This window comes from Oncorhynchus kisutch, linkage group LG14, assembly GCF_002021735.2.
Source record: "Oncorhynchus kisutch isolate 150728-3 linkage group LG14, Okis_V2, whole genome shotgun sequence".
In the NCBI taxonomy this organism is placed as follows: domain Eukaryota; kingdom Metazoa; phylum Chordata; class Actinopteri; order Salmoniformes; family Salmonidae; genus Oncorhynchus; species Oncorhynchus kisutch.
In genome coordinates, this window is record NC_034187.2 from 58,298,040 (window position 1) to 58,324,445 (window position 26,406).

At 39.5% G+C, this 26,406-nt stretch overlaps 1 protein-coding gene and 1 gene segment (V, D, J or C); one reads left to right on the forward strand and one right to left on the reverse strand.

The window, feature by feature from the left end:
• Positions 1-9,928: 9,928 nt before the first annotated feature.
• LOC109903577 (Ig heavy chain C region, membrane-bound form-like) lies at positions 9,929-17,805 on the reverse strand. The segment is given in 8 exon segments: positions 9,929-12,144; positions 12,884-12,927; positions 13,322-13,362; positions 13,447-13,477; positions 14,161-14,259; positions 14,387-14,707; positions 16,674-16,997; positions 17,539-17,805. Coding segments are annotated over 8 exon segments (1,026 nt in total).
• A 3,718-nt stretch (positions 17,806-21,523) lies between these two features.
• LOC109903575 (semaphorin-4A) overlaps positions 21,524-26,406 on the forward strand; it is a 58,547-nt gene continuing 53,664 nt past the window's right edge. The window contains exons 1-2 of one of the 6 annotated variants that reach the window (XM_020500364.2): positions 21,524-21,590; positions 22,481-22,571. The gene's annotated coding sequence lies outside the window, so the exon portion shown is untranslated. Of the gene's footprint in view, positions 21,591-22,480; positions 22,572-23,287; positions 23,617-26,406 lie in introns of those variants that run through there. The other 5 variants (XM_020500369.2, XM_031788651.1, XM_020500362.2 and 2 more) reach the window with 5 other exon arrangements.

Consider the following 26,406-nt stretch of genomic DNA (forward strand, 5'->3'; position numbering starts at 1 on the left):
TTCTGTCACGCCTTGGTCATTGTATTTTGTGTTTTCGTTATATATTTGGTCAGGCCAGGGTGTGACAGGGGTTTATGTTATTGTATTTCGTATTGGGGTTTGTAGTATTTGGGATCGCGGCTGATTAGGGGTGTTGTATAGGCTTGGCTGCCTGAGGCGGTTCTCAATCAGCAGTCAGGTGATTCTCGTTGCCTCTGATTGGGAACCGTATTTAGGTAGCCTGAGTTTCGCTTTGTCTTTCGTGGGTGATTGTTCCTGTCTCTGTGTAGTATCACCAGATAGGCTGTAATTAGGTTTCACGTTCCGTTTGTTGTTTTGTATTTATTATAGTTATTTCATGTATCGTCACTTTTCTTCATTAAAGACATGAGTAACCACCACGCTGCATTTCGGTCCGACTCTCTTTCGACAAACGAAGAACGCCGATACAGGGGGTCAATTAAGGAAGACATCCTCTTCTGCAAACGACTGGAAACCAGGACAACAGGAGAGGATATTTTTAAAGTACTGGACAGCTTTGTGACATCAAATGGACTTTGGTGGTCAAGATGTGCTGGTATCTGTACTGATGACGTAAAAGCCATGACAGGGAGACATAGTGGAGTGGTAACGAGCATGCAAGCAGTTGCTCTCGAAGCCACTTGGGTACACTGCAGCATCCACTGAGAGGCTATTTCTGCCAAGGGAATGCCTGAAAGCTTGAAAGACATTTTGGACACTACAGTGAAAATGGTTAACTTTGTTAAAGCAATTGAATTTAATCAGAAGCCACTCCCAGATTTCTGGATTAGGCTGCACTCAGAGTATCCTGCCTTGGCAAATCACGCTGTTAAGACACTGATGCCCTTTGCAACCACGTACCTATGTGCGAGTGGATTCTCGGCCCTCACGGGAATGAAAACTAAATACAGGCACAGACTGTGTGTGGGAAATGATTTAAGACTGAGACTCTCTCCAATACAACCCAACATTGCAGAGTTATGTGCATCCTTTCAAGCATACACTTGTCATTAACATGTGGTGAGTTATTCACAATTTTCGATGAACAAATGAGATTTAATATGTGAGATGGCGGAATAAAGAGCAAAATTATTGATTATTATTATTTGTGCTCTTTGTCACTTCCCACGAGCCGGGTTGTGACAAAAACTGACACTCATTCTTATATTTAGTAAATGTATGGTATAGTGTGTGTGTGGCAGGCTTACAATGATGGCAAAAAAACATTTGAGAGTGAACTGACCCTGGCTCTAGATGGGGTACCAGCTGGAAGTTGAATGTTTGAAGGAATATGGCACTATAAAAAGTTTGGGAACCACTGCTGTAGACATCTACCATTGAAGAAACATCACGCACCCTACAGGGCATAGTAGGTAGTACAACTTAAATGTGAAACCAGCAGCATTATCACTGTAATTGTCACCATCGTCGTAATGAACGGACCAAAATGCAGCGTGGTATATGTTCATGATGAAGTTTTTAATTAAAGAAAGCACTGAACACTGAATACAAACTATACAAAACAATAAACGACCGTGAAGCTATAATGAGACCTGTGCTGACACAAGCAACTAACATAGACAATCACCCAAAAACAAACAGTGAAACCCAGGCTACCTAAGTATGATTCTCAATCAGAGACAACTAATGACACCTGCCTCTGATTGAGAACCATACTAGGCCGAAACATAGAAATCCCAAAATCATAGAAAAACAAACATAGACTGCCTACCCCAACTCACGCCCTGATCATACTAAATAATGACAAAACAAAGGAAATAAAGGTCAGAACGTGACAGTAATCGAAATGTGATCAACTGCAATCCCCAGGGGCTGCAATCCTGCTGTTTTTCATTTTCCCCTTGCTATTCATTGATTCATGTCATTCATTACCCAGAGACGGATTCAAAGAAATTAACAAAACCTGTCAGACACTTACAATTGCATTTTCAACGCAGTAAATAGTATTAACAAATTGGTGAATTACTGTAGATCTGCAAAAGAGAGTCATTATTTAGTTGAATATACTAACGTTCCACATTGACCACACATCAATAACTAGCTCTTCTGCTATACATGTAATGATCAGCTACATTTCCAAGAACAGAGCTGTCAATTATTAGTAGTTGTAACTGTAATTAAGTGATGCAATGGTTCTGTTGAGGTATTTCTTAATGTTGTAATAGACAGACGAGTGGACAGGAAACACAGGCCTTTGCAGAGGGCTGAGCAGTGTTTTTTAAATGAGGTTGTGTGGTTAGAAGTGGAGAGGGACTGAGTCTGTTCTCACAAACACTATGAGGCCCTCAATAGACAAGTGACAAAGTAATGAGGTATACACTACCAAACACCAGGCAAGTCAACATTAAACCGCCTTTAAGAAAGAGTACCAGTCATCATTCTTGATGGCATAGAGGCAATCATCAGTCCTGTTCAGACCAGGAACTGCTGAAGAGTTCATTCATCATAATATGACATGTGAAAAGTACTGTAACATTTTACTGTATATGTAATCCACAAACAGGAGGGCAACCATTACCTACTGAACATGCAGACAAATGTAAATCACTGAAATACCCGTTTACCCCAGTACCATAGTTTAATTAGGCAAGTGTTGAGGATTATCTACCATGACTAATGCGAACACTTTGGACTCTCTGTCAAAATATTCCCAACAATTGGACTAGTCTTGCCCTAAAAGGTTTGTAAAATAAATAGGAAGAATGTTAAAATATATATTTTTTAATCTTGTGATCCTGTATGTTCTATGTACATTTTTAGCCTTGGTGTAAAGTTCACTCTCTTGGCTTGTCAATAATTCTTGAGGATCTAAAATGTTTAAAAAAAAACATTTCCGGGACACCTAGACCATAGGTTAGCTGTAGCTGCGCTGTTGAAAAGCTTTTATTCCGTTTATTCTCTGACGTGTCAAGAAGCATGCTTGTCTTTCGCTAATCATCCAACTCTTGATGAGTTGAATCGGATGTGATAATTGTGCTGGTGTAAGGGATTTCCTCCTCTTCTTCCGAAGAGGAGAGGTGAAAAGGATTGGATGACCAATATGCGGCGTGGTAAGTGTCCATGGTTCTTTTAATAATAAATAGTACACATGAACAACTGAATACAAAAACAATAAACGTGGAATGAACGAAACCCAAAACAGTACCGTGTGGTGAAAAACACAGACACGGAAACAAACACCCACAAACACATAGTGAAACCCAGGCTACCTACGTATGATTCTCAATCAGAGACAACTAATGACACCTGCCTCTGATTGAGAACCATACTAGGCCGAAACATAGAAATCCCCAAATCATAGAAAAACAAACATAGACTGCCCACCCCAACTCACACCCTGACCATACTAAATAATGACAAAACAAAGGAAATAAAGGTGACAGAACGTGACAGCTGGGACAGAACCAAAATGTGCACAGAGAGCAATGTTAGAGAGCAATGGACTTAGAAGCACTGCAGTACTACAAATAAAAGCAAACATGCATGGTGGTTGTTTATTGCAGTTGGATATACATACGTTAATTGTTCGGCCCAATAGGATATACAGTACAATACACGAAAATAATGCAATTTCCTGTAGTTGGCATAACTCCAAAATGATTCAAATGCTCAACATTCAACATCATACACCCCTAAAGGACACAGCAAGGCATTACAATTCAAAAAAGGAACGTAAAAGTACAGTATACACATTGATCAAAACATGGTATAATGTTTAGTAATGGATATTTTGGTAATCATCATATTTTGTATGTGTTTGTAAAACCATACGGCCGTATACTGAGGAGCTCACAATGTTAGCACAGAGTCTCTTCCACCTCTAACCACACGACGACTCATCAAAAACAAGGCTGTGTTCTCTGCATGGGCCTGTGTTTCCTGTCCACTTGTTTGTTTAAAGCAGCGTGAACACGGACTATAACAACACAAGGAAACCCCTCGGTAGAATCACTGCAACTCACATTTCCGCTACAACTAGCTACTATTAAACAACAGCTCGTGTCTTGTTTTAGTTGCTCACAATGTATTACAGAAAAGCAGGTAAAAGTAAGACTGGTAAATATGAGCAAATATTGAAAACAAAAAATGAATGTACAAGAATTGTACAAAACATCAAGAAACACCCCCTGCCCCCTTTAGCCCTCAGTACAACCTCAATTCGTCCGGGCATGGACTCTACAAGGTGTCAAACGGTTCCAAAGGGAAGCTGGCCCATGTTGACTCCAATGCTTCTCACAGTTGTGTCAAGTTGGCTGGGCGTCCTTTGGGTGTTGGACCATTCTTTATACACGCGGGAAACTGTTGAGCGTGAAAAACCCAGCAGCGTTGCAGTTCTTGACACAGCGAGGATGCCCAGGCAACTACTACCATACCCTGTTCAAAGGCACTTCAATCTTTTGTCTTGCTCATCCACCCACTGAATGGCACACACACAATCCATGTCTCGATTGTCTCAAGGCTTGAAAATCCTTCTTTAATCTGTCTCCTCCCCTTCATTTACACTGATTTAAAGTGGATTTAACAAGTGACATCAATAATTGATCATAGCTTTCACCTGGACTCACCTGATCAGCACATGTCATGGAAAGATGTCCTTAATGTTTTGTACACTCAGATTATGCCAATGAAGATACATTACATGCAACCAGTTTCCAAATGAGGAGTTCATAAAACATAAAGGCTCATTTAAGTGGAGTAAAAACATTTTCTTATGGAAAAGTAGAAAGATAAGTAAACATTTACAATGTGTTACTCCTACTGTCATTACTGAAAAGAATGTGAGATCTGTAGCTGAGTATGTGAGACTCAGTAGCAGAGTAGTCCTAAATGTGGTTTGCGTTCTGTTTATAATTGTGCCAGAGCAGTGGACAGGAAGTGACACCTATCAAGTCAGGTGGTACAGCAGCTACTTTGTTGTGTCCTCTTTGCACTGGTTTAAAGTACTTAGGTAAAAACACTTTAAAGTACAACTTAAGTAGTTTTTGGGGGTATCTGTACTTTACTATTTATATTTTTGACATTACCTTCCTAAAGAAGATTATGTACTTTTTACTCCATACATTTTCCCTGACACCCAACAGTACTAGTTACAATTTGAACGCTTAGCAGTACATGAAAAAGGTCCAATTCACACACTCAAGAGAACGTCCCTGGTCATCCTTACTGCCTCGGATCTGGTGGACTCACTAAACATAAATGCTTACTTTGTAAATTATTTCTGAGTGTTGGAGTGTGCCCCTTGCTGTCAAAAAAAAGTTATAAAAAGGAAATTGTGCAGCCTAGTTTGCTGAATATAATGAATTTGATGTATAGTATTTACTTTTACTTTTTCTCAAGTATGACAATTGAGTACTTTTTCCACCTCTGCGTCTTTGTCGTGTGGTTTGAAGAGGCGGCACCAACTGCGGTGGGCTTTCAAGGTAATGCTCATAGGTTGACTTCTGAAGAATACATGCACTCATGACAAAAAACTCCCCATGGCAACTGTTGTGACCTTCTGTGTCTTTCTGAATAATTTGTCAATAACAGTGTTTTCTAAACCTTTTATTAATGATGACATACTGTCATACTGATCATCATCATCATCACCATTTTTGTAAATGATATTCCAATTCAATAAAACAAATGTAACATTGCCTGCTGCGCTGACTCTCATTGAAACATAACGGAGACCACTAAGGTCTAAGACCACTAAGGTAACTACTTCCTCTCTCTAAAAGATGGTCATTTGTCTGAGGTTGCTAAACAGAATGGTAGCATCAATTGTCTGCCGTCTATTTTTCCTCTCTGACATGATCTCACAACCTTAACCAGGTCAAAGACAAGACCACCATATTGCACATTTAGGTTGGAAAGCATTTCAGTCTGTGTCCAAGTTTGATTCAACCCTTGCTGATATACCAAACGAATAAAGCTACTTTTGAATTAGCTTAAAGAAGAGTGGCTTACATAAAATGTAAAGATGTGCCTTGTAGAGATAAACTGATGTGAACAGACCATATATAACTTATAATTACTTGGACTGAAAAATGTACTGACATGCCTCAAAATATAACATTCTCCTGAATCGGCCATGGACTGCATCGAGAGACAACTATCACTTTAACCTCATATCAATCTATGCAAAGCATTTGGTTAATTACCATGTTTCCATATTCAGTTGCAGGGCCCATCATGTTGGAGGACTCAACAGTGACCCAGTTTCGACCTTTTGTTGAATTGACGTGGTCGTTGGCAACATCACCATGAACTGCGTTCTGGAGGGGTTGACATCTTACTGTTATACTGTTGCCTGCATGAGATTGCCCACACAACCCAGGGTGCTGCGAGTCCCCAAGAACACCATTATCAACATCAGGTCTCAGTATGACATCTCATAGAAGATGTGCCCTGTGTTCATCTACACCGCAGCTGTCACCGTCTCTGGGATTTACTACTGTGCTGTCATATACAGGCACCGTCATTCGGGAATTACTCAGACCCTTTGACTTTTACCACATTTTGTTACAGCCTTATTCTAAAATTTATTCAACTGTGTTTTCCCCGTTATCAATCTACACACAATACCCCATAATGACAAAGCAAAAACAGTTTTTTTTTTACATTTCACAAATTTGCTAAATAATATCAACCCCAGAAATATCACATTTACATAAGTATTCAGACCCTTTACTCAGTACTTTGTTGAAGCACCTTGGGCAGCGATTACAGCATCAAGTGTTCTTGGGTATGACGCTACATTCTTGGCACACCTGTATCTGGGGAGTTCCTCCCATTCTTCTCTGCAGATCCTCTCGAGCTCTGTCAGGTTGAATAGGGAGCTTCGTTGCACAGCTATTTTCAGGTCTCTCTAGAGATGTTCGATCGGGTTCAAGTCCAGGCTATGGCTAGGCCACTCAAGGAATTTCAGAGACTTGTCCCGAAGCCACTCCTGGGACTTCTTGGCTATGTGCTTAGGGTCATTGTCCTGCTGGAAGGTACACTTTCGCACCAGTCTAAGGTCCTGAGCGTTCTGGAGAAGGTTTTCATCAAGGATCTCTCTGTACTTTGATCAGTTCATCTTTCCCTCGATCCTGACTAGTCTCCCAGTCCCTGCCGCTGAAAAACATCCCCACAGCATGATGCTGCCACCACCATGCTTCACCGTAGGACACTTGGCAGTCAGACCAAAAAGTTCCATCTACGTTTCATCAGATCAGAAAGTTTTCTCATGGCCAGATCAGAAAGTTTCTCATGGCCAGAGACCTTTTAGTGCCTTTTGGCAAACTCCATGCGGGCTGTCATGTGCCTTTTACTGAGGAGTGGCTCCCGTCTGGCCACTCTACCATAAAGGCCTGATTGGTGGAGTGCTGCAGAGATGGTTATTGTTCTGGAAGGTTCTCCCATCTCCACAGAGGAACTCTGGAGCTCTGCCAGAGTGACCATTGGGTTCTTGGTCACCTCTCTCCCCTGATTGCTCAGTTTGGCCGGGCGGCAACCTCTAGGAAGTGTCTTTGTGGTTCCAAACCTCTTTCATTTAAGAATAATGGAGGCCACTGTGTTCTCGGGTGTTGCAGACATTATTTGGTACCCTTCCCCAGATCTGTGCCTGGACACAATCCTGTCTTGAATTCCTTCAACCTCATGGCTTGGTTTTTGCTCTGACAAGCACGGTCAACTGTGGGATCTTATATTGACAGGTGTGTGCCATTCCAAATCATGTCCAATCAATTGAATTTACCACAGGTGGACTCAAATCAGGTTGTAGAAACATCTCAAGGATGATCAATAGAAAACAGGATGCACCTGAGCTCAATTTCGAGTCTCATAGCAAAGGGTCTGAATACTTATGTAACGGTATGACTTTTTTTTTATCATTAAGGGGTTTTGTGTGTAGATTGATGAGAATTTGTACTTTATCCATTTTAGAATAAGGCTGTAATGTAACAAAATGTCTAAAAAGGGAAGGGGTCCCAATACTTTCTGAATGCACTGTATAGCCAAGTTTTACTTGAACTTCTATTCAGTTATAGTCACAGGCATGTATTTGTAATTTTTTAAATAATAATTAGAAATCAGTTTCCAAATCATCTAATAGCATTTTAATTTCCTTCACCAAAACCCTGCAACAAAATGGGAACTCCTCTTCCCTTAATATCATAGTTTGTACTACTGTAATAAAATTGACAGTATGTTAATGTAGTAAGTAGTCGTGTTAATTTGACAATAAAGTCAGTGAATATGAAGATATTGAAAAACGTTTTGTATTAAACTGTACCGTTCCATTTGATGAGATGTTAGTGTGTGTCCTGTCAGACTTCTCCACAGCGTTACACCATAGTGAGTCTCTACAGGGTGCTGGGAATTGTCTCCTCTCTTCTTCTCATTACACTGACTGCATGGGCACAACTATCAGTCGAGAGCAACAATTCAGGTAAGATGTATTTCTGTATGATATTGTATACACTGAACAAAAATATAAACACAACATGTAAAGTGTTGGTCCCATGTTTCATGAGTTGAAATAAAAGATCTCAGAAATGTTCCAAATGCACAAAAAGCTTAATTTCTCACAAATGTTTTGCACAAATTTGTTTACATCCCTCATAGTGAGCATTTCTCCTTTGCCAAGATAATCCATCCACCTGACAGGTGTGGGATATCAATAAGCTGATTAAACAGCATGATCATTACACAGGTGCACTTTGTGCTGGCCACTCTAAAATGTGCAGTTTTGTCACACAACACAATGCCACAGAAGTTTTGAGGGAGAGTGCATTTTGTCATGCTGACTGCCAGATAATTTAATGTTAATTTGTATACCATAAGCCACCTCCAACATCGTTTTAGAGAATTTGGCAGTACTTTCAAATGGCCTCACAACTGCAGACCAAGTGAAACCACACCAGCCCAGGACCTCCACATCTGAAACCAGCCACCCAGACAGCTGATGAAACTGTGGGTTTGCACAACTGAAGAATTTCTGCACAAACTGACAGAAACCGTCTCAGGGAAGCTCATCTGCGTGCTCGTCGTCCTCACCAGGGTCTTGACCTGACTGCAGTTTGGCAGTTAGTGGGCAAATGCTCACCTTCGATGGCCACTTGCATGCTGGAGAAGTGTGCTCTTCACAGATGAATCCCGGTTTCAACTGTACCGAGCAGATGGCGTCGTGTGGTTGAGCGGTTTGTTGATGTCAACACTTTGAACAGAATGACCCATGGTGGCAGTGAGGTTATGGTATGGGCATGCATAAGCTACGGCCACCGAACACAATTTAATTTTATCGATGGCAATTTGAATGCAGAGATAGCGTGACAAAATCCTGAGGCCTATTGTCATGCCATTCATCCACCGTCATCATCTCATGTTACAACATGATATTGCATGACAACTTCTCGCAAGAATCTGTACACAATTCCTCAAAGCTGAAAATGTCCCCATGGCCAGAATACTCACAAGACAAGTCACCCATTGAGAATGTTTGAGATGCTCTGGATCAACGTGTACGACAGCATGTTCCAGTTCCCGCAAATATCCAGCAACTTCGCACAACCATTGAAGAGGATTGGGACAACATTCTACAGATCAACTCTATGCGAGGGAGATGTGTCACGCTGCATGAAGCAAATGGTGGTCACAGCGGATACTGACTGGTTTTCTGATCCACAACGGATCTGTAAGCAACAGATACATATCTGTATTTCCAGTCATGTGAAAACCATAGGTTAGGGCCTAATGAATTTATTTCAATTGACTGATTTCTTTACACATATGAACTGTAACTCAGTCAAATCTTTGAAATTGTTGCATGTTGCGTTTATATTTCTGTTCAATGTAGTCACGTATGTTGCCTGAATCATAGTCAAAAGTAAAAAAAGAAAGAAAAATGTCAAACAAAAAAAGCAGACTAACTGAAAGTGCTATCTCTGTTCATTAGTTTTTTTATTCAGGCTAATTTGAGAAAAGTAACAGAAAATCCCCAAACTAAAGAAAGGAGGAGGGCTTTCATTGTGAAAACTGCAGTAAACCAACATTCAGAATAAAAGTGCTTTGAGAGATTCGGAGTGCTTCATACCTACTAGGAAGATGTTAAATGCAAAATGCATAAAACATGTGTTAGAGGAGCCTAGTGCTTCCATAAAGTGCTATCTATCCTTCAAGTACTGTCATGATGAAATGCTCTTCTTTTTCATCTTGTGTCACTGTCTCCAAACATCCAGTAGATGTGAGTGTTTACTTCAAATCTACCTGTCCTGTCACTCAGATAGTCTGTAGTTTTTTCCTTCCTATTCAAACATCAGGTAGGCTGGAGTTAACTATTCAAACACATTAGGTAGGAAACTTCGTTAACCAAGTTATCTGTATCAATATTTTAAAAAGTAGCCGTCTTATTTGACAAAATAATTATTTCTGTGATGGGTCTATATTACCTCATGTTGTATCATAGAAGTGTATAATTGTGTGGGGTTTTCAGTTCACTAAAGTCATAACTTTTTACTTATCAAAAACGACTACTGTCCTTTGTATTAAGAGTACATTAACATTTCATTGTAACACTTTTGTTATGTCTTACCATTACTTACTTGATTTCATCATGACTGAATCCAGCTACACTTAATTGAAGACGACTAAACCTTTTATTAAATCGTGTGTGAATTGGATGGAATGCAGATCCTTGTCACTCATCGGCCAGAGTGCTTTGTTTCCCATTCAGAACTAAGTGGGAGCATAACTATTTTCCAATCTTTTAAAATACGGTTGTTGTAGAAAATGAACTGTTACAATAATAACAGCACATTCCATCTATTATCTGAGTTTCATTCATTTCGTGAAGGCTGCTGAGGTTAGGTGATCGGATGGGAGCTGATAACCTTTTTACTTTCGTGGTATGCTATCTAGTATATTGCGCTATTGGGTGAAAAAGTCTGAATATAGAATCTGCTAGTGGTTTGTTATAAGCAAAGCACGAATTTTATCAAAGCAGTGTCTGTAAAAGCATATCATGCTCAGAAAAACCACTCCTCGCAGAGAAAGAGAGCGAGAGAGATATGCAGCTAAAGCTTAAACTACTGTGGTCAGCTTCTGTTCCGAAGGCTACAGTCCTACACATGTTACCTGTGACACTTTGTCATGTTCCACAATCTGCTGTCTGTGCAGGAGCCTTATCATTTTGGTCAGAGAAATTAAGACGTACACTTTGTCAAAGTGTGCTTGAGATTGAGAATTTTAACATCATATTTTTTTGTTGTTGCATTCAAGCAACGTTTTTAAACATATGTTTTAGATATCTGTTCAAAAACAGAGGCATGTTTGGCACTAAGGGTTCCAGGGAAATTGTAAATTAGATAAGAGGTGATAAAATGAAATGAAATAAAAAACAAAGACATTCATTTACAAGCCATATTGATTGATTGATTTGATTTTGGATAATACAATTCTTACAGTTTTAAAAGTACAAAGAATCCCAGAGGATGACACACAATAGTGTAAGAACACTTATTTCCAATGTGGTCTTCTGTGTAGGACAAAAACAGGACACAACACAAGAAAATCCATGGAAATACATGGGCCAGTGGAGGCTGCTGAGGGGAGAACGGCTGATAATAATGTCTGGAACAAAGCAAATGGATTGGCATCAATCCATGTGTTTGATGTATTTCATACTATTCCACTCCAGCCAATACCACGAGCCCATCCTCCCCAATTAAGGTGCCACCAACCTCCTGTGACATGGGCCTATGATAAGTCCCTAACTAGCCTACACCATAATAAATACACAATCCATACAAAATTCAAGAATATTCAGTCATTTTCCTATTTAGACCTGTGCACTTTTTCTGACGGAAGGGATCTAACCTGACCTCTGAAAGCCTTTCTGGACTGGGACAGCTTAATGACTAATGGGAGACTACTCCACAGTTGAATTCCAATATAAAAGAAAGTACTTTGCAATTGCGGACACCGGCTCTTGCTTTATACCTAAATAATAATCTGAAATGTTTTCAGTGGCAGTTCATAAGCATCTACACCATGACAAAATACAAGGAATTTTTATGCAATTTCTTTGTCAAAATCTGATTGGAGAACTGTATTTGTGCGTCTCCCAAAATTGATATGGTCCAAAGTCGCATACTGGACCTCCTGTGGAACGATCAATACCAGGGAGTTAATTCTCAAGGGTTCAGAAATAGGTACAGTATAGTTGATGCTTTATATTCAAGTATACAAAACTGCATTAAAACTTTATGTGGACTGAATTGGGGCAGCAATACTGCAAATGTAAACCAGGCTCTCATATGTGAGGATTCATACCATAGAAGTGATATTACGTCAGTCAATCAATACATTCAAAATTGAGATGAGTAAATCTAAAACAATCACTCTAGGGGTGAAAGTAGGTTTAGCCTCAATTCATTTGAGTTTGTTTACAAATATAATCCATGTACAAATGTCAATGTGTATTCACACAACCAGGTATATCACCTATAAGTACTGTATTTTCACTATACTTAACAAGTAATACACCAGTACGAGACATTTCAGAGCAGTATGTTCGGATCATAACATTTGTGTTTTTTCAACATGAATACACTATGGGGCCTTTCCTGAAAAAATATTAAAATATTAACTAAAAACCATGTTCAATGGAAAATGTCCATATAACAATTTTTGTCAAGGACTATTGGCTTAATCTATTCCCAGTAAACCGTCCCCAAGAGTTAAATTGGGCCGAAATGGAGATAAAAAATGAGTTCCACCACCTTTACTATGTGAGAAAATCTGATAGCATGGCAATGGATGATACAATCATGCAACATTAAAAAAAAACATTTAGCACGACCAAAAATGATAGTTTAACCGAAATACAATAGCTACTTACCGAGAACGATGATCTAACTGGCCTTCTTGCTTCTCCACGTCTCCCTGCAAACGTCAGAACTCAGAACATAAACACCAATGCAGCCATGACATCCACCAACAAACTACTTCAGAAAGACTTGGAATCCTTCAATCAACCGACCCTGCATACAACATCAAGAGACGCTGTGAAAACTAAGGGTGTCTAAGTGCTACAATGGTACACAATGTGTTTCTCTACGACTTATTTTGAGCAATTTGGCGAACAAATAATATTTAATTAAAGCGCATTCATTCAATCTATTTCAACTGAATAGTTAAAAAGATCATGAAAACGCTAAAACATTTCCGCCACTAAATACCTCCAAGTTGACAAAAGCCATGTTGAAATCCTTCTAAAGTAGTCGGCTGTTGTATTTTATCAATCCTAAAATAAAATAAAAACAAAGATAATAATTACCAGATTGATCCCGTTTGTTCTCAGTGCCGGTGCCTCTTTGTCTGAAATTAAAACAGACGATATCACACTCTAGCAATCACAGGCTTTTCTATAATCCAATTTTGGATTGAATGTCAGACTCAAACCTTGTATCTGCATCAATAACCACAGGATGCCCTATAGGAAAAAACAATCAAAATAACACATTTAATATCCAGGTTGAAGAAAGCATCATGATTCAGTGATAATGTTTGTTGTCCATGGCCATTTGTTAACATTGACTCTCTGATCTCAAAAGCAGGTGGAGTAGACTGCTGTCTAAAAGTAGCAGACACTTGCCATAAAGGTCATTGTAACCACTACAGAGAGCCTGACTTGTGTGAAAGAGGGGAAAGAGGAACAAAGTCAAGAATTATCAACAGATTTTAATTCTCAACATTCCTGTGCAAGAGAAAATACAGGCCTACGAAATCCGATTTTATTCCATTTCCTCAGAAAATGACCTAATGGAATAAAATATTTTCTCCCATATTTAGCCACCTATTCTATGGTGTGACAAAACAAAAGAACTTGACCCATATAGGTCTGACCACTAAACTGGTTTACCTACATGACTACCCATAACCATAGGCATCACAACGTGCACTTGGTGTTTTGAGTGGGTACTAGTAAGTTATTAAAAAAAGACTACATCTTGAAAATGTATATCCTGCAAATGTATCAATTGATGGGGCATGTTTCCCCTAAATTACAATGGTCATAACATCCTTTTCTGAGTACTATGGTATAAATTGTCTTGCACAAAATCATTTGGTGTTTGTTATACAGTATTGGCCCATTATCCATTGATTTGATCTTACCACGGTGCAGACACACAGCGATAGTGACAGCAACTATTATGGTGAGGAGAGCAGCTGCAGAGGCCCCATACATCAACATTGTGCACATGGCATTGGAATCTATGGTGAAAATAAAGACAAAGTCTAAATAAAGATAGTTTCAAGTTATATCTTTGTTTTCAGTGTTAAATCCCTTACTGAAAGAACAGGTGCAAAAGCTTAGTAAATCTGGGTCTAATGCAATTACCATTTTTCTGCAGCAGTGTTTTGGTGATATTTTTCCCCTCAAACTCCACCACACATGTAAACTCTGCTTGTCTGTCCCACTCCTGTGCCTGGACAAGAATCTGGTTCCTAGTGAACTCTGTGGCTGAATCACTGTTGTCTGTCCAGGTGGAGTCAGTGAGTCCACTCTCTTCTCTCCCGTCTATGAGCCAGAACACACGGACCTGAGACGGGACCACTTCCAACACCAAACACAGCAGAGGGATGAAGATGCGGTCAACCTCTGGCGACGAGACGATTTGGATGGTTGGGGCTTTAGTGCTGTTCCCTACCCTTTCTCTCTCTAAGGACAAAATGGTCATCATTTAACAATTACATTATTAAGAATTACCAACTTGGTTTTCCTCCTGGTAAACTGGTTATTTAAAATAAAACAATGACTGGATTTATGATCAAAGAACATACAGTACATACAATGTCCTCGTTTTTTAAAGAAAAGCACATGTTTTGTCCATTAAAAGAACATCAAATTGATCAGAAATACAGTGTAGACATTGTTAATGTTGTAAATGACTATCATAGCTGGAAATTGCAGATTTTTTTATGGAATATCTACATAGGCTTACAGGGGCCCGTTATCAGCAACCATCACTCATGTGTTCCAATGGCACATTGTGTTAGCTAATGAAAGTTTCTCATTTTAAAAAGGCTAATTGATCATTAGAAAACACTTTTGCAATTTTTGCAACAGTTGAAAACTGTTGTGCTGTTTAAAGAAGCAATAAAATTGGCCTTCTTTAGATTAGTTGAGTATCTAGAGCATCAGCATTTGTGGGTTCGATTACAGGCTCAAAATGCCCAGAAACAAAGTACTTTCTTCTGAAACTTGTCAGTCTATTCTTGTTCTGAGAAATGAAGGCTATTTCCATGCGAGAAATTGCCAAGAAACTGAAGATTTCATACAATGCTGTCTATTAGTCACTTCACAGAACAGCGCAAACTGGAGCTATTTCACATTCTTAAAATAAAGTGATCCTAACTATTTCTTTTTTTCTACATCGTATAATAATAGTGAAGAAATCAAAACCATGAAATAAAACATATGGAATCAAGTAGTAACAAAAATGTGTTATATTTTATATTTGAAACTCTTTAAAGTAGCCACCTTATGCCCTGATGACAGCTTTGTACACTTGACATTCTCTCAACTAGTTTCATGAGGAATGCTTCTCCAACAGTCTTGAAGGAGTTCCCACACATGCTGAGCACTTATTGGATGATTTTATTTTACTCTGCAGTCCAACTCATCCCAAACCAGCTCAATTGGGTTGAGGTCAGGGGATTGTGGAGGCCAGGTCATCTGATGCAGCACCATCCCTCTCCTTCTTGGTCAAATAGCACTTACACAGCCTGGAGGTGTGTTGGGTCATTGTCCTTTAAAAAACAAATGGCGCTAACCAGACGGGATGGCGTATCGCTGATTCACGCAGTCTCCTCTGAACAATTGATGTTGAGATGGGTCTGTTCCTTGAACTCTGCAAAGCATTTATTTGGGCTGCAATCTAAGGTGCAGTAAACTCTAATGAACTTATCCTCTGCAGCAGAGGTAACTCTGGGTCTTCCTTTCCTGTGGCGGTCCTCATGACAGCCAGTTTCATCATAGCGCTTGATGGTTTTTGTGACTGCACTTGAAGAAACTTTCAACGTTCTTCATGTCTTACAGTAATGATGAGTATGAGTATTGTTTCTGTTTGCTTATTTGAACTGTTCTTGCCATAATATGGACTTGGTCTTTTACCAAATAGGGCTATCTTCTGTATACCACCCCTACTTTGTCACAAGACAACTGATTGGCTGAAATCCATTAAGGAAGGAAATTCCACAAATAAACTTTTAACAAGGCACACCTGTTAATTGAAGTGCATTCCAGGTGACTACCTCATTAAGCTGGCTGAGAGAATGCCAATAGTGTGCAAAGCTGTCATCAAGGCAATGGGTGGCTACTTTGAAGAATCTCAAATATATATTTTGATTTGTTTAATAACACTTTTTTGGTTAATACATGATTCCATGTGTTACTTCATAATTTTGATATCTTCACAAAATAAAGAAAAACCCTGGAAAGAGTAGGTGTCTAAACTTTTATCTGGTACTATATATATTGTTTAATTTAGATGTAACATTCAGTTTTGTGTTTATTTAAAAAAAGTTTATATCATTAAATACATTTGAGTTTTTTAGCAAAATATATTTTTTTCTAGTTTAGTAAACTTTGTAAATAAATATGAACATACAAGACATTAAATTACCTGTCAAAATAATAACCTTAGAACCATTGCCAGAGTACACCATTTTGGAGTGAACAGCCAAACAGTAGTACATGCCAGAGTCGCTCACATTTGCATTGGTGATTGTAACGGAACATAGGTTGTCCTGTTCCTGGTCCGTTGAAATGTTATCAACCGTTAAGGTTGTACTCATGCTGTGTGTTCCAGTCCTGGGGTCCACTTTTATCCAACTCACAGAGAAGCAGTAGGTGATAACCTCACTCAAATGACATTTCAAGGTCACTGTATCACCAGCTTTCACCATCACCACTCCAGGTGTCTGGGTTATAATTGATGCGTGTGTAGCTAAAAACAAAAGTAGGAATAACAAGAATATAACATATATTTAATCAAATTACTGTTTAGCATGTTTGTTGCGTTTTCATAACTTTGTCAACTTTTTTTTCTCATGAATATACCAAGCATGGATGCCGAACAGAAAAAAAAAGCTTAAATCACTGTCCACTTGTAAACAATATTTCGAAATTGAATCTTATAGGCCTGCTTTGTCTAACCTAAGATGTTAATTATCTTGAAATTGCTTGATTATAACATGAACAAAACTACATTATAAACAGGTTATAGAGTTAATGACGTACTGTATTTCAGATCACTGTTTCATCTCATATACAGGTAAGTAAGTTCATGAAAAAGTTATAACGTAGGCAGACTAGAATACTGTGGATATTTCTTGAAATAAATGAATGTAGGCCTATTCAGAGTAATGATGAAATAGTCTAAAGCCCTCACTGTCATCATGAGTTAGCGTTAGCCTAGCTGAATGTACCTTTTCTACATTAATTATCGACACATTGTCAACGTGTGCAGAATATAGTGTCATACTTGCCTTTCAAGACATAGCTCCAGCACAGCAGAAGTAGCAGGGGGCCTGGCATTTTAGTTTCACTCAATTTGAAGGGCATCGTCACTTTGAGTCCGTTGAGCAACCTTTACGAGATGAAGATGTCTTGCCCATAGGCCGAGCCTACATCTCAAAAAGCGAGACCGCCGTGACAACATTTCACCGGAAATAAACACATGAAAAGTCCTGCGTTATAACTCAAACTGTGAGCAAGAAAAGATAGGTCAGATTCCAGCAAAGACAACAACAAAACATGTTTTTCGAATGAATGCGAGAAGATTGAGAAGATTGCACCGACCTACCTTTTTTTTCTCACTCTAAGAACATATTATAGGCCTAGTTTTCTGTAAAGTAGTACAGGCCGAAACTACCTTTTGTGAATTGTATTTGACATGGTCTTAATTCAATATTAATATTAGGCTATTTCATCATTATTATATTTGATCTTATCAATAATCCTCGTTTTTAAACAATGCATCACTAAAAACGTTAGGTCAGAGGCCTGTATGCCTATATAGTATTGGTACATAATAATAATATAGTTATTATAATTGTTAACATTGCCTAATTATCTGAACTTAATATCATTTACTTTATTCATGGCTCTGTATGCAACTAATGATAATTCCAAGCCAAATCCAATTTACAAACTTGCATTATAGGCTGTTTTATTTCCAGAAGGGAATAAGGAAAAAAGTAGAACAAAACAGGTTTAAGAGAAACATTACATAGCCTACATTCAAATACAGACAGTTACGTGCTTCATAATGCTTATTGTTATCTTATATAACAAAACAACAGTTGCAATGTTTGATTTGAACACACTAAATTGGCTATAGTTCATATTCAAGTGGGGGAAAACAACATTGTATTGAATAGGCCTTGCCTATCATTGAAAAAACGAAGAGCTACATACAGATGAAATGGCCAGAGTAACAATATATTCAGCCGTGTTTGTGCTTATGTTCGTAAACTCCTGCCATTTATTTCTAACGTTGCTTGCCTTGATCTAACCACAAAGGGCGCAAGCGACGTTGCAACCCAGCGAGGAAAAATTGCTTGTCTCGGCGTCTACACAAACTACCTGTTTACCATTGTGGTTTCTAGACCACCAAGCCCATGGAAACTCTTGAGATTGTCATGCACACTATGGTTTCATTGCTGAACATGTCAGTCGGAACATATGTCCGGAAATCGCCAAAGGAGTTTGATGAAATTACAATAAAATGTTGTAGGCTAAAAACACAAGAGATGAGTGGAAATTGCCGAAGTAAAACTGAAAATATGTCTAACGGAGGATTTTGTCTTCACGGTAAAGGCAAAGGCGGCATGGCGATGGAGCTAAATGCGTTGATGCTGCAGTCATGCGTAAAAAGAAACGTTCGCAGTCTTGGTGAAAAATGTCAGCATTTACAACACAACTATGCTATGAGTTTGTGGCTTTCAAGAGTTAATATTTTGCATCAAGTCTTTAATGCAGTGTTTGACGGATGAATTAATGATCAAGAGGACCACAATGGAAATAAGTCCCAGACGTTGTGTTATCCTCGTGCTTGTTTTGTTGTGTGTTTTTTTTTAAATGGTCGAATGAATAAACTAAACTAAACCTGATGCTGAACTGTGAACTCCAATAATTTCCCCATAACATTCACGTAGATGCTTCTAGTTGTTAGGAATTAGATTAAAATAAAAAACATTTGGATTTACAATGATTAGGGGTGAACTTGAAGATATTTCAATCTATTTAAAAAATACAAGTGTTTTACCTTTATTTAACTAGGCAAGTCAGTTTAAGAACGAATTCTTATTTACAATGACGCTGGGCCAATTGTGCGCTGCCATATGGTACTCCAAATCACAGCTGGTTGTGATACAGCCTGGTGTATGGATCAAATGCATTATAGACCCACAATTGCCACAAACAAGCGCGTTCAAATGCCAATGCCCGCGCGCCCTCTTTTGCTAAACATTTACGCACGGTGGTTAGTCCACCATTTATTTACCTTGTCTATCGAGTCGCAGACAGTCAGGAAGATACTACCATGGCTTAAATCCTATCAAAGACAAATTGTAAACGTATAAATCAACAGCCTACTTAGCTACATTAATAACAGGCTATTTACTTGTAGGTATTTACTTTTAGATTGTAACAATTGTTTGGATTTGCAGGCCTATTGAATAATGTGTTATGGCAACAAGTACCGTTTATTTACCATGTCAGATAAAGTGTAGGCTAAGGACCAATATCTGAAGGAGCTGTCAATACACGTACCCCTCGATTTTGCATATTTGGAAATGGTGCAAAGACCTGCAAAAGTTTGAAACATTGCCATGCACACAAAGGGCTGTTCCGAGGTAGCTGCTGAGCCTAAAATCTGATTTTCCCACCTGTATTTGGGGAGTTTCTCCCATGATTCTCCACAGATCCTCTCAAGCTCTGTCAGGTTGGATGGGGAGCGTTGCTGCACAGATATTTGCAGATCTCTTCAGAGATGTTCAAGTCCGGGCTCTGGCTGGGCCACAAGGACATTCAGAGATTTGTCCCGAAACCACTCCTGTGTTGTCTTGGCTGTTGTCCTGTTGGAAGGTGAACCTTCGCCCCAGTCGGAGCGCTCTGGAGCAGGTTTTCATCAAGGATCTCTGTGTACTTTGCTCTGTTCCTCTATCCCTCGATCCTGACTAGTCTCCCAGTCCCTGCTGCTGAAAAATATCCCCACAGCATGATGCTGCCACCACCATGCTTCACTGTAGGGATGGTGCCAGGTTTACTCCAGATGTGACGCTTGTCATTCAGGCCAAAGATTTGTTTTCATCAGATCAGAGAATCTTGTTTCTCATGGTCTGAGAGTCTTTAGGTGCCTTTTGGCAAACTCCAAACGGGCTGTCATGTGCCATTTACTGAGGAGTGGCTTCCGTCTGGCCACTCTACCATAAAGGCCTGATTGGTGGAGTGTTGCAGAGATGGTTGTCCTTCTGGAAGGTTCTCCCATCTCCACAGCGGAACTCTGGAGCTCTGTCAGGGTGACCATTGGGTTCTTGGTTACCTCCCTCACCAAAGCCCTTCTCCCCCAATTGCTCAATTTGGCCCGGGCGGCAAACTCTAGGAAGTCTTGGTGGTCCAAACTTCTTCCAATTAAGAATGATGGAGGCCACTGTATCTTGGGGACCTTCAATGCTGCAGACCCTTCCCCAAATCTTTGCCTCAACACAATCCTGTCTCGGAGCTCTACGGACAATTCCTTCGACCTCATGACTTGGTTTTTGCTCTGACATGCACTGTCAACTGCAGGACCTTATATAGACAACTGTGTGCCTTTCCAAATAATTTCCAACCAATTGAATTTACTACAGGTGGACTCCAATCAAGTTGTAGAAACATCTCAAGGATGATCAATGGAAACAAGATGCACCTGAGCTCAATTTCGAGTCTCATAGCAAAGGGTCTGGATACCTATGTACTGTAAATAAGATATTTAAGTTTTTTATTTATGAAAGAAAAAGAAATGTGCAAAAAATTCTAAAAACCTGTTTTTGCTTTGTCATTATGGGGTAATATATGTAGATTGATGAGAAAAACACATTTAATTAATTTTAGAATGAGGCTATAATGTATCACAATACGGAAAAAATGAAGCCTATACATACAGTGCCTTGCGATAGTATTCGGCCCCCTTGAACTTTGCGACCTTTTGCCACATTTCAGGCTTCAAACATAAACATAAAACTGTATTTTTTTTGTGAAGAATCAACAACAAGTGGGACACAATCATGAAGTGGAACGACATTTATTGGATATTTCAAACTTTTTTAACAAATCAAAAACTGAAAAATTGGGCGTGCAAAATTATTCAGCCCCTTTACTTTCAGTGCAGCAAACTCTCTCCAGAAGTTACCCCCCCCCCCCTGTAATTCACATTAAGACCACAAGATATTACCAAATAATTTCCCCAACACTTTCTCTGGCTGACACTCATCTTGCTCAACCAAAAATGGCCTGTGTTATCACAACTTTTGTAGATTTCAACAAAACGCGTGTGGTAAAGTTGATCTAATTTATTTCAATTTAGAAAAAGTTGTAGATATATTCCACTGAAGTTCGATCTATAATTGTTTAAAAAATATATAAAAGTAGGAAAGCCTTAAGATAAATAATCCATTTCTTTAGAGAGAACATTCTTGATATATTTTTACTAAAGTAATAATATGTTGGATGAGTGTGTTGAGGGCAATTCAAGGGTAACTGGCCCCTTTTTGGTTATGAATGGGTTTCTACCTGTCATTTAGACAATGACTAGGCCAGTTAGCGCTAGTTTATGCTAACTTGAATTGTGCTCCAATTTTACTTGGGATAGCTGTATTTGTTACCTATGTACAAGTTAGAATTGTGAAATAGCAGAGCATAAGAGAGTTGCCACATCAATGTTACACTGAATTGATTAGTTAAGTTATTGTTATTAAATGTTATATTCCATTCCAATAGTCTATTCAAATGAATATTGTTTTTCTAAAAACAACATTTCATGAAATAACTAAAATACTGTAGGCATTTATTTACATGACCTTTATCCACATACCAATTTTTCTCCAAACATTGCTTTTTTGTGTCAGCAATTAGAAATTGTTCTTAGTGTGGGCTAGTTACCCCCTATTACCATAACCGTTTCGTCCTCACGATTATCCCTTGAGAAATACTTCATTGGGGATTTCCTCAGCATTGATAGGGCGAGATATGTTTTTAGCAGTCGTTAAACTGCCTAGTTCAAAATTGCCGCCGGTATAGGCATGTAACGCCCATCTGACTATCCAAGATAGCGGCTGCGGTGGCAAATTGGTTTAAATTACATGAGAAAAAAATGATGGTCTGTTATAATAAGCGTTTCTCTTGTCCTTTCCTTAATGACCTTCTGTAAACCGTCCCAACAAGAAGGCTGAGTGAAGGGCTTTCTATCATTTTCACCAGAGAGCGAGATTGACTGAAGATAAATTCTGTGGAGGGTGCAAGATCAAGTCATGACCAGGTAAAACTGATTTCTTTATCTACAGTACATGTCTGCACCTGTCATGAGCTCTGAGGCGCAGGGTTGCAGGCAGATGTTGGGGGTTTATGCATCCTGTGCTGTGTAGGTTAAGTTGTGTTTGATACCCAGGAAGCTGGTCCACTCCAGCATATCAAGCAAATGAATGGCTTAACAATATGTAACTTTTTCCCAGGTAATTTATTTGAACGTTATAGGCTACACTCTGAGGTGGTTTCGCCTGCAAGGTATGTGTGCATAGCCTACCCAATGGTTTGATTTGTAATTAAAAGCTTAAAGCTATGAGATGCTTTTCTGTCATTTTGTAGATATCAAGTGGCCATCTTAGTTTCAGGTTTTGATCAATTCAATTTAGCTAGGCCTACCTATTCAAATATATCCTACCGTAGACCTATTACAATCGGAATTGTTTTGTTTCCAAAAACGGATAGTCAAGTAATATGTCTGCCAGAATGCACTGCTGAAGTTGAGTTAGTAGTGGTTGATGCCAGTAAAAGCAAGCTTTAAATTGACAATGGCATTGAAAAAAATGTGTCAACGTGAATTGTAATGAAGGGAAAATGTAATGATGTGACCTCAAGCGACATGGTGGATTTGATCGTATAGCCTACAATGTTGTGTTTAAAAGCAGCAGAGGATCAAATAAATGTTGGTTAGTCTTGCTGGTTTTCCTCCTGTAGATGGCGCCTGTTGATCAGTCTACTAACAACAATCTGTTGATCAACGGTGTTCACCTCGCTGAACAGGGGCAATACAATTGTATGGGAGAATGCAGGCCAGTCAGACAGGCGTTTTTCATCTGGGAGCGCCTTGAGCAAACGTTTACGGTCAGAGTTTTCCTCTTGTGGGCACGATTTATTTCGTTCGTAGCGAGAAGAGAGCTTGCTACCTTAGTGGCGTAGGTAGGCTTCTACAACAATCAGACCGTCTACCTGAACGCAAGGGCGCTCTGGTTAGATCAACGGGAGGGATATAAACGCACAAACACTCGGTGAAGGTACACAATCCTCTGCACTTTGAGATGTGGGTAAGAACGCTGTGTAGAGTATGACATTTTAGTAGCTTTTGTTCAATTCGTTTGCACAACACGTTAAATATAGGCTATATAGCTAGTTAGCTACTTTAAATGAGCACATTTCAACCAGCACAACGAGAATGTCGTTAGCTTGCTAACGTTTGCTAGCTCACCCTTTTTTCCCGTGAGTGTTTTGATTGCAAACAGCCCATGTTATAGCCAGCATACATACTCATGGCAGCCTGCACATGCTTCTGTCATTTGCGTTGAAACGGAACAAAACATCCGATGCACATGTGTGATAATGCACGGTTGTTGTATTTGGCAAATGATTCCGAATGACTTTTGCGCGCTGTGTACGTAGAGAACGCAACACTTCTGGGCTGAATATAGGAAAACACGTGCTTCCCTCTGCCTGTGGCGGAGTCGCGCTGTGGAATGTATTGACTGTTTTCCTCTTGCACTTGGTTGTTATTGCAACGTTATGCAACCTGCTTTCAGCGTTGCCTCTGGAATTCAACGTTTGTGGGTGTTGGGTAATATCAGCAGTGAAAATATCAGCTATAGTCACTGGCACATAACCGTTGCCCTGTCTGTTTTCCCGGCAACGTTTCCAACCATACTCATATAACATGGCGAAACGTGTTACGATTGTCTACACTCGGTCTCAAACGTGAGTCTAGCCCCTGATTCCACTGCTGCACAGAGATAGAGAATAGGCTACATCTGTGTAACAAACTGAAGGAAGTCATAATTGACTGACTATTGTCTTTATGGAGAGGGAGGGTCTTCTTGCTCTTAACCTATTAAGGTGGAAAATTGGATAGATGGTTGAAGTGTGCATCAAAGGGGCACAAACAATTGCTTCTGCCCTTTGAGGAGGAATTCCACAGCTCTTGAAACCAAAGCTTGCACAACAAAATCATCTTGTATGAACTCCGCTTCAGCCTCAGGACATGCTTGCTGGTGCTTTATAACCTGGCAGGTAGTCGTTGTCCAACCCTTTTATCTGACAGTATTGTTCATAAATGGGGGATTTTCCCTCAGATCTTTGTATCATGCCTCAATGAGTAATGTTTGATAGCAGGTAAAGGGGTGTGGTGGGCAGAATTGCAGGTATCTGCTGGTTTGTCTATTTAAGAGAGGCTTTGTATGCTTCATTCTCACACACACGTCTCCAGGCAGTCGTCTGTCAGCTGTGTACAGGTCTTGTATCATTAACCTTTTTTTAATTGACTATAGTATTTGTTTATTAAAGTGGAACTAACATAATGCTATCAGGTTGTAAATCACAGCTGGCCTGGTACATTGTTTGCTGCCTCAAGCTTTGGACAAAAGTGGTTGAATGTAACGAAGGCTGGGAATGTCAATACAATCATAGTAGCATAGGCAATGATGACAAGTCAGTCATAACGTGGCTAATAGGATAGCTTATCTATTTATCTATTGATTTATTTAGCAAGATAAAAACACAGCCTAATGTTAGCTATAAAGGCAACATGTAAAGTGTCGGTCCTGCGTTTCATGAGCTGAAATAAAAGAACCCAGAAATGTTCCATACTCACAAAAAGCACATTTCTCAAGTTTTGTACAGAAATGTGTTTACATCCCTGTTAGTGAGCATTTGCCAAGATAATCCATCCACCTGACAGGTGTGGCATATCAAGAAGCTGATTAAACAGCATGATCATTACACAGGTGCACTTTATGCTGGGGTTAATAAAACGCTACTCTGAAAGGTGCAGTTTTGTCACACAATACAATGCCAAAGATGTTTTGTGGGAGCATGCAATTGGCATGCTGACTACAGGAATGTCCACCTGAGCTGTTGCCATATAATTTAATGTTAATTTCTCTACCATAAGCTGCCTCCAATGTCATTTTAGAGAATTTGGCAGAATGTCCAACTGGCCTCACAACCACAGACCACATGTATGGCGTTGTCTGTGAGTGGTTTACTGATGTCAAAGTTGTGAACAGAGTGCCCAATGGTGGCGGTGGGAATAAGCTATGGACAACCAGTACAATTGCATTTTATCGATGGCAATTTGAATGCACAGAAATACCATGTGATCCTGAGGCCCTTTTTTTAAGGAATCTGTGACCAACAGATGCATTTCTGTATTCCCAGTCATGTGATATCCATAGCTTAGGGCCTAATTAATTAATTTCAATTGTCTGATTTCCTCATATGAATCTTTTGAAATTGTAGCATTTTTATTCAGTATAGCTAGCTGCTGGGAGGATGATGTCATTGAGTGAGTGGGCAACTCCCCCCCCCCCCCCCACCCCCCTCTTTTTTTGAGAGATGCCGGTGTCATTTGGCTAGCTAGCAAAACATGTGTATCACTTTGCTAGGTAGCTATGCTGAACTTGAACGACTGTAATCCACAGTTAGCCTATCTCTTAGTTGTCAATCAAATGTATTTGGTGTCCATCAAATGGGAGGCAATGCAGGTTCCCGACTCAGTTGTCAAAATGTGGTTTGGGACAAGCATGAATTGGCAGGCAAACTGCAGAAAGAAGGCAAGCAGGCTACTATTCTCCATGGACAAGCTGAAAAGGTTTTGAGAGTGTTTATCTACTGTTCACTCGTTAGATTTGAGCTCCTATCTCACTCTTGCTAACATTAGTTGATCTTGTTGTTGATGTGCATAGGCAACTGAGTGAGAGAGAGCCTACCTCATTGTTTGATCAATAAGACTGTAAAGTTCCCAAAATCTAAGAGGACTCCTGTGGAATTTGCATATTTGCAGAAATCCATTCAGGTGTGTTTTGTGGCTTTTGGCGAATGCTTTTTAA